This window comes from Pagrus pagrus (genome assembly GCF_965226575.1).
Source record: "Pagrus pagrus genome assembly, chromosome: 16".
Lineage (NCBI taxonomy): Eukaryota > Metazoa > Chordata > Actinopteri > Spariformes > Sparidae > Pagrus > Pagrus pagrus.
The window spans coordinates 23,828,353-23,838,324 of NC_140200.1; the positions used below are offsets into that span (position 1 = coordinate 23,828,353).

The 9,972-nt window shown below is 40.4% G+C and overlaps 1 protein-coding gene across 1 annotated transcript; it reads left to right on the forward strand.

Annotated features, from left to right (window-relative positions):
* Window positions 1-416: 416 nt before the first annotated feature.
* LOC311271385 (uncharacterized protein) lies at window positions 417-6,071 on the forward strand (the record flags this gene model as incomplete). The annotated part of the gene is made up of 7 exons (XM_084377026.1): window positions 417-435; window positions 3,668-3,856; window positions 3,967-4,151; window positions 4,238-4,494; window positions 4,680-4,800; window positions 5,603-5,738; window positions 5,881-6,071. The coding sequence occupies 7 exons, from the start codon at window positions 417-419 to the stop codon at window positions 6,069-6,071; spliced, it is 1,098 nt and encodes a 365-aa protein (XP_084233152.1).
* Window positions 6,072-9,972: the final 3,901 nt, after the last annotated feature.

Genomic DNA, 9,972 nt, shown 5'->3' on the forward strand with positions numbered 1-9,972 from the left:
AGTATAATATGGATTGGGGCCATAATCTGTGGACGCCACATTTCTCTGGGCTCTGTGACATTGCAGAACTTGCATCTCTGGGAGTTTCACACCCTGCTCACCGTCTACTGAGGCTGAGGCTGTGTTCTCACACTTTACCTTTATGGCAGGTTAGAGAGAGTACTTTATATGCTGCATAGTTTCATCTGTTTCAGAGTACAGGGAGAGCTGAGTTTTTTGTGGTACTTCCTCTGATATTAAAATTGTTTGAAAGTGAGTAAAATTAGTTTTTAAAGCTCAGTGGAAGAGAGGCCACAGACAGCAGGGCTAATTCTCTGTGGCTGCCAGCTGGTACTTGTAGACCAGACGCTGGAAAAACAGGAAAAACTGAAAAGTGGACAGATATCTGGAGAATTAAGTGTTTTTTTTTCGACAGTATGATGACAGCCTGGTCAGGTAAGTGGCCAATGGGAGAAAAACAGTTTTACATAGATTCTTTTCAATTTGGATCAGCTTTAAAGTCGAGTGCAGACGCTCCTCAGCCAGTTTAAATGATAATCGGGTATTAGTGTTTTTACTGATGAAAAGCTGGTCTTTGTTTCAAAGTGTCACTGCAGTGTGTGGGCACTTGGTTTGTTGCTCTGCTTTCCTTTTGATGTTCCCAAGGATTGTCTCTGCACACGGTGGGCTTTAAAATGGGATTAGCTGGAGATAAATTTCAGATTTTCTGCATCCCCAGTGTAGGCCAAGTACTTTGGCAAATCATTTAAGAAGCACTGCTTTTTTGTATTTTGTAGTTATACTTGAGTAAGTTCTGATTATCCACAGACACATTAAATTACTCCAGCTTTACTCAGGGGAAAGCTTTCAAATAATGCTATGAGGTCAGTGTTGTTATACTTTTTAATAGTGACCAAAACAAGACAGATTCAAAAGTGATGTTAAACAGAAAAAACACTGTTCAGGGTAACAGCACACAATGAACCACTGAATCATTTGATCCTGTGTTTTTCAGCGCATTCTCTTGCAGTTTTAATACATCTGAGTTTGTGAACTTGTTACTCTATGCATTCTATGCAGTGATATGAAAGGAAAATCTGTTGGGATCAAGCCATTGTGGCATTTATTTATTTATTTATTTATCAGTTATATGTAGGAACATGTGGGCAACTCCTGGCATCAGTTTGACAACCAGTAGCTGATAAACATTCGGTGACAGGCAAGGAAAATTTGGTATGAACCAACAAAGATGGTGTTAAAGAAGACTGCTAGCAAGCAAGCATGGATGCAATCAATGTACAGTATTAAAGGATAGTTCACAATTATTCAACTCTGTGTTTAAAAACAAGTCATCGACCGATAAGTACACTGAAACAGTTATTTTCTGGTGAAGTAGTATAAAGTGGGAGGAAATGAGTTTCTCTGCAGGAGAGAGGTTCAAGGACCCTGTGTGGCCAAAAGTCAATTACGCCTTTTTTATTTTAGATTTCAATGACATTATATTTTCAGCTGCAGCTTGGTGTGGTTAAATGATCATTGTTTGGGTGCAAATAGCATTGTTGACTATTACTTCTGGGTGATTATGTCTACTCTAAAATACATAATCCTGATTCAGTTTTGATGTAAATGATTGGCAATTCACAGTCCTTGTTCTGAAGCTAATATGAGGCTTCAGTAGACTAAGTTAGACAACTTAAGTGGGTATCATCCAAAGCTACATTATTCTATAATACAGAATTCCCTCTTTGTGGTACCAAAAACACTGTTTTAGGAAAAAAAAAGGATTGGTTTGGTAGTTAAATGATTGGAACCGTGCCATACAGCTGTTATTTTATAGCTGGAGTATAAGCTGCCCTTTAAGCATGAGAAGTAATTGGAAGACACCACTGTCACTTTAAAGTTAAACCTGTAATATTTCAGCCCTGTGTGTTTTTCTCAGCCCTGCAAGAAAAGTCAGAGTCAGGTGGTGGTTGGATGAGTCATTCACAGGACTTTTCCTCCAGAGACCTGGGTTTGTGACCAAGAGTCAAGAGTGACTTTTTAAAATGTATGTAAGTAAGTTAACATATATAAATAACGAAACTCACAACACGTGACTGATGTCAAATACGTTACGTGGTGTGAGAAGTTATGTTAACGTAAAGTACAGTATGATCTTTTCCTAACCCGTACCAAGTAGTTTTTCCTGCCAAAATGTAACCAAATACTGAATGAATAAATTAATCACATAAATGTGTAAGGTATTTTTCCCAAGAAAAGGAACAGAATTGGTGGAAATTCCTGTGAAAGACTAAGATCTTACTTCAATCAATCAACTTTATTTATATGGCACTTTTCATACTGTACGGTAACACAAAGTGCCTCACAGAGGTTAAAAACAAAACAGAACAAAACAGAACAAAACAATACAAAACACCATGAAGACCACAAACCTCCCACCCCCACAAACATACACACAGATACACATTTACATACACACTCACACACATACACAGACATATGGACAGACATACACACCCACACACAAACATACACACACCCACACACATACACTAGCTGTTGCTAAGGAGACATGGCTGGGCACCGAAATCACAGGTGAGGAAGAAGCTACCTTTGGGGGCCATGCACACCGAGAGGAATCATGGTCCATGACTGCAGGGGCGCCACCACATAGACCCCCCGAGCCCAGGCAGACAGGAGGCTCCACACCAAGGTGTAGAGCTCTCTAGCCACCCGGGCCAGGGCCATCCACGGGACAGCACCCCCATCGGTGGACCAGAAGCAACTCCCGGTGTGGTAGGCCCCCAGGAGGAAACACTGGAAGATCGAGGGGCTAAAACAGTAAAATAAGATAAAAGGTATAGGAGCTAAAACTGAGGGAATAAAACAATAGAATGTATAAAATAGACCATAAGTAACGACTAAAACATTGAAATAAAACATTGAAGTAAAACAATAAAGTAATGAAACAGGATAAACTAAGCTAAAAATAAAAATATAATAATAATAATAATAATAATAATAATAATAATAATAAATAAATATGTAAATAAATAAATAAATAATAATAAATAAATAAGGATAGTAATAAATAATAATAAAAAATGTAAGAACTTAGAAAGTTAAATGAGTTTAGTTAAAAGCCTGATTAAAAAGATGGGTCTTGAGCCTCTTTTTAAAAACATCAACATTCTCTGCGGCCCTGAGGTTCTCTGGGAGGCTGTTCCACAATCGGGGGCCATAATAACTGAATGCCGCCTCCCCGTGTGTTCTAGTTCTAACTTGTGGTATCGTTAAAAGGCCAGCACCAGAGGACCTCAGGGTCCGCGAGGGTTGATAGGGTAAAAGTAATGCAGATAGATAAGAAGGACCAAGACCGTTAAGACACTTAAAAACTAGTAGAAGAACCTTAAAATCAATCCTGAAGCGCACAGGGAGCCAATGCAGCGATTTTAAAACAGGTGTAATATGCTCCCGCCCTCTGGTCCTCGTCAGCACTCGTGCAGCTGAGTTTTGTAATAATTGTAAGTTATGCATGCTCTTTTTGGGAAGACCAGAGAGCAGGGCATTATTATTATACTTATCAGGATTCACTTTTTTTAAAATCTAAAGAAAATATCAAAGTGACTTTTCAATGTCAAGACTTTTTCTTTCTCTGTTCTGTATCTCTATACCCTCCACTCTTCAGTAGAGATGCGAAACTTAGTGTGGTTGATGCTGGTGATCCTATGGATGGTGCAGGTTGTGGAGGGCTGTCCTAATGTCTGTAAATGCTCCAGAAAGTCCCGTTCAGAAAAGACAGAAGTCAACTGTCATAAGAGGGGACTTCGTGCCTTTCCCTCCAAACTGCCCCCTGATGCCTGGATCCTCAAACTAGGTGAGTACCTTGTGGTTGACTAAATCATTCTTAAGCTTATGTTACATACAGCAAGCGTCATGAATGTCAGAAAAAGTTTGAGTATTCAACTTTTTTACTGCTGTGTTAAGGTGAGAACGGTATCACAGACATAAAGCCCAATGCTCTGAGATCAATTCCAAAGATTGAGAGCATCAACCTGGAACGAAATGCCATCAAATCCATCCACCCCCAAGCCTTCTCTGGTGCAAAGCAACTGATGCTCCTCAATATTTTTGGCAACCACATCACTACTCTTCCACCAAGGGGATTTCAGGTAAAGACTCTGGAGAGGAATTGCAGATTCATCAGTAGCATTGTAGTAATCTGACCACAAAACTGTTGCTCCTTCCATTTCTCTAGGACCTCCTGAACCTTCGCTTCCTCATGCTGGGACAGAACCAGATTGGCACCGTCAAAGCTGACATGTTTGCAGGAATGAGGAACTTGTCAGACTTAGACCTTCCTCTCAATGCATTGACAATGCTCCCGTCTAATGCCTTTAAGCCTCTGATCGCCCTCAAAGTTCTGGACCTTTCCCTGAATCGTATCCAGAAGATCTCTCCTAAGGCCTTCACTGGACTCAGACAGCTCATGTTTCTCAACTTAGACAATAACAGGTCAAATCATATCATCCCCTTTGGTAGACAGTTCTATAAACCTTGCAATGCCACACTTATTGCACTTAGTGATGCCATGAGTAGATAGAATTTTCAAGTGTGGGTTTGTGTCATGTTCACTTTAGACCCAGTGAATGTACAGTGTATTGATTAATTAAGGAATTCTGACTCTCTCTCTAATGCAGTCTGAAGACTCTTCCTGCTGGAGCATTCAAGCCTCTGCGATCTCTGGAAATGCTGGTTCTAGACAACAACTTTCTGTCCACACTGAGCCTGTCAGTACTGGATGGCCTGGACAACTTGCAGGTAACACACTGTCTTGGATTCCAGATGAACATGATGGATGGAATCAGTCAAATTTGACAAATAAGCAGATTAGGGGCCTCAAGATATTAAATCGTCCTATCTTAGTCTTAAAAATATCATTATGAGTGTTGGCTTCTTGAACGGGCTAATATTAGAGAAGCCAGCATTGATGTTAGAGAAGACATTACTAGCAGGCTTAACATTAGCAGGTTAATGTCAGTGTTAGCTTCTCCAAACCGATACAGTTTGTGTAGCCTTTCATTCATAATATTTCAGGTTAAATAATTTTCCCCATCTTCACTGTCCTCGCCATACAGACCTAACAACAGTCTTGTTAAATTTTTTTGGCAGTTATTTTGAATTTAGGACTGGGTCTATACCATCTTAACTTTCTCCAGGCAGGATAGTTATGTAATGGGTACATTCCTATACTAATACTAACTGCAGTTAGGAAATATGTTTTTGTAGTACCAAAACACAGAAACCTAAAAACCTAAATCCTAAATGTCATCCTGATATATGGTAGGATTTTAAACTAAGGACGTTTCTGCAATGAGCCCCCAAGATTTCTATATGGGTCACTTTCAGTTGTGTTAAGAATTCACATCTAAAATTGGTACATTGCTGGTAATGTAGGGTCACAGAATTGTCTCAAACATTTTTACAAACACTTACTTCAGCCACAGCTTGTGCCTGGTTTCTCATATGTTCACTGAGACTCCATAATATATAAGTTATTTTTTATTAGTGTGCATTGGTCAACTAAATGCCACAAAAATAAATGGGCTGAATTTCACACCAGGAACTCTACCTGAGGAATAATGAGCTGGAGCTCCTGTCACCTGATGCGTTCAGGAGCATGGCCAAGCTTTCTCAGCTGGCTCTCAGTGGAAACCGCCTGAAGACAGTGGATGGAACCATGTTCGCCCATATGCCTGGTAAGACTACCTCCAGCCTGTCTTTTTACTGTCCCATTTTCACAAGTGACTCATAGTAGTAGATGTAGAAATGATAACATCATATATTGATGCCAGCATGATTCATTTGTAGCGATTATTTTTATTTTCTGACCCCTCTCAGACCTAATGAAACTGCACCTCCATGACAACCCATGGCAGTGTGACTGTAACCTCATCTCCTTGGTGCAATGGGTGGGACAGACCAAGGCCACCCTGTCACCTGGGCACGCCCTGAAGTGCGTGAGTCCTCCGGAGCTCCAAAACAAGAGCTTCTCCAGCCTCCAAGCTGACAAACTGATCTGCCCTGCCTAACCCCTGGATGAAGCTCACAGCATAGGCTGGGGGGCCCATGAGAGTCAGATGATAAACTTTTACTCAAAACAGATTTTTTACTTTGTTTATTGGGCTAGTGTTTGAGAGGTCATTTAAGAAAGTTCACTCTACAGAGCTGCAATGCAGTCAATAAATTTCCCTGTAGGACAGTGTCCTACTCCTGCTCTACATCAAGAGCAACATATTGATGCTTTTCATCTTAAAACCCCGCATAGAATGTAACCTTTTAGACACTTTGGCTTGACTTCGATGTATTTTTGAGTTTATATGCAATTTCAACCCACACTGGAGAACAAAACCCTGAGACTGCACTTGAAACATGAAAATCGCTTAAAACTGGTGTTAGGAGGTTTTCAGTGGACTGAAAGACTGAATATCATTGTTGTATTCTCCAGCAAAGAACAAGTGATGTCTCTTATCTCCAAATTCAACACTGAGATTAATATTATAATCTCATATTGCTTGTCATATAGAGGCTATGCAGGTTTGGAAAGTGACGGATTACATGCAATGGGATTATATTAATCCCATTCCAGGAAATGGTTTCTGTAATCGTTTATAGTTAATGTAAAAAGAAAAAAAAGCCATTGGGATAGTGAGATGATTGACACTGCCAGATGAGCTAGAACAGCTAAAACTGAAAGAGAAAAACAGTTGATAATGTGGAATTATTGAAATTGTAATATCTGAAATAAGGCTGATGATGAAAGATGATCCAGGCTGATGTTGTCCTGCAGCCCACCAGTGATACACAATGTGGCCAAATGTACATGGACACCTGAACAAAATTCGATTGTTGTTTATCACCATGCTTGATTGCTAGCATTCTTCTTCTTCACTGCTTTTGTTGGCACATTGCTAAGATACTGCCATCAATTGTCTTTCAGTGGAGTAGTGAAAACCGACAGCAGAATGTGAATTGCACCACCTGCACCCTGTCCCACCAGCAGAGGTGTGAAGGTGCAGTACCAGCAGGGGTGATAATGACGAGAGCACAAGATGGACATAGCAGAAAGCACCAGAAAGTCAAAGTGACCAGGGTTTGAGTCCTGGAAGAAGCAAGAAGTTAATAGTGAAATCAGTCATTCTAAGTAAATCCGTGTTTTAGCTAACTTGACCAGGAAAGAGACTATGTTGTTTTAACAGATATGTGAGGCCAAACGCAACAGGTAAGACTGGCAAGTCCATGACACAGTTTGGCATGACACCTGGTTGCATACAGACAGGAAAGGGATTTTTGTGTACTAAATGAGTCTTCGGTCACCATTTTCACATCTCTTTTCATCCTTTTATTACCTTTATTCAAACATCAGAGTTGTGTCACAGCAAATGCAAATAACTATATGTTTGTATGTATGTATGTATGTTTGTTTAATTAGCATTGTTCTTCAGACGTAAAACAAGTAAGACATAGACCTACATCTAAGAGAAATCCACAAAGGTGATTTCACCTCCCCAGTTAAATTCCTGTGGCTTCATAATCCCTGAAATTTTTTTGGGGGGAAAGGGACCTAGACAAAAGCTGTGCAAAAAGGATGTCCATGTACTTTTGACCATATTGTGCATAAAGGAACTTGGCCACAGAAACCACCTGCCCTGCTGTATCTTCCCACCATTCTCATCTGTCAGTGCACCTGCATCAAACTTGACAGTATGATCTGCTATTGTTGTACCGCAGCCTTCCTCATACCTGCCACTGTCAGAGACGTGCTCTTCAAGTTCAGTAACTCATCCCTGATCATCCACAGCAGGGAAAGAGACAGAGCAGGCAGAGACAAGGGTGGTGAGATCAGTTTATGGAGAGAAACGGGGAGAGATGGAGAGAATAGGAGGAGGAGTGCAGTGTGAAGGGGTGATGGGAGGGCTGGCGGGGTTGAGATGGGAGACGGAGGACAGCAGAGCATAATATCCTGCCCTGAGCTTTTTTTGCAATTGATAAGGCGACTCCCATCGACCTCCACACACAATGACTTTGACATGGAAAAAGCTAGCGTCCCCCACTTCGGCGGGGGAGATAATCGCCATAATTTCCACCTGCATTAAACCTGCTATTATAGGAAAGCGCCTAAGAACAATATAATAGCTAGGTTTTGTTCCGAGCTGCAGCGTTTCTCGCCTCTGTTGGTGGCTCTGGCATATTATACTGCAAAGTCGAGATTTATTTTCTCCTCCCCAATGTTTCCTTTAATTGGCCGCTGCTAAACCTATCATCTTTAAAGAGGGCTCGCTTTGATAATCGAGACCATACATCGACATCTCTACAGTCCACAAAATGGAAAACATCTCACCCTAATCAGAATTTATTATGATTTGGTTTGTGATAGAACTGTGTAATTATACTGCAGGAAACAACTGCTGCTGAGTGTATACACATATGTACATGTCATGTCTAAGTAGTTGTGATTTTTCTTTCTTTACACAACATGTAATGAAACTTCTGTTGTGCTTTGAGATTCCTTTTAACATGTACCAAGCTTTAAATAATGTAGCATGACAGTGCGCTTAGGTACAATATCTCACTGCAAACTACAGTTTTTAAATCATTCAGGCTGTTTTGCTTTGTAAGGATTTCATGGATTTTTCAGCATGAAACACGCTTGGTAGATAAAAGCTGAATAAATGAATGTGTAAAATAGCCATTGAAATGATTTTTACCCTCTCTTTGTCTTATTCTCAAGTTGGATGGTTATATTTGCTTGGCAATTATTCAACTACATTCTGTTGTCCCATGAAAAACATGACGTGTTGATGCACTGCCAGACCTGTTTACTGAATGGAAACACATATTTCATCATTAGGGCCAGTCCATGTAGTCTTATTTCAAAGTATCTACTCAGAGAGTACACAGTATGTGCTGCTGCTGCTGCGGACACTTGACTTCTAGGTCTCTTTTAAAAGTGAAATGTCAAGTAAGACTACTACATTCTACATTCTATGACATTTCCCCTGTGGTTCTGTTAATCAACTGGCCAGTGTATGTTACGTGGTAGAACTGTGCACGGCATGTACTGCAAAGAAAAATGAAAAAGAAAATCAGGAAAATCAGGAAAATCAGGAAAATATTCACAAAACGGAGCTTCCCCACCCCAGATTACTCATCCTAAATAGCAGAATGGCCGTGTATATCAAAAGAAGATCACTGAGAAGGGGAAAAAATATATATTCTCAGTTGGGATCTGTACCAATGCATTTACTGTCCCAAGTGAGCACTTATGCATGAACCCAACATTAAAGGTAAAACAGGAAGTCACAGAAACAACCAGAATCATGACACATAGAGTCAAAATTGTTCTGATGATATTCACTAAAAATGGACAATTTGTTGAATAAAACAAGTCACTAGGTGGGCAGGTGAACGGTTTTCTCTGCCTCTGACCTAAACCTTATAGGTAAGGGGATTTATTTATTTCGTGCTAATAAGGGAAAAGCCTTCCTGAGTGGAGTGCTCACTGGAAGGCCTGGGAACTTTTGGCTTGGCTATACTTTTAAGTGCACGGCGCAGAGGAGAGAAAACGGGTAACACTACCTCACACCAACGAGGCTAACATTACACACAGGTAATGTCCCTCTTGTACATGTTTTTGTCTCCAAAATGTAATTTTAGAGACTTAGTGTTTGAAAACATTTGAGAAGAGGATTTAGAGAATCTGACAGAGTACGGGGGTGTAAGGATGAAGCACACATGAATTTATTTATGATTTTCTGACTCCCTAACATCCCACATTTGCCAAAAAGTACATGTGCTTTGTGTGTATGTGTTTCTGTGTCTGTTCACAAGAATATCTCCTCAGCCGCTCCAAGGAACAACTAACTGGGACACTCAGTTGGACCTTTGTGGGGACAAAGCATCCTTCGTCTTGACCCAGAAAAAGCAGCTTAC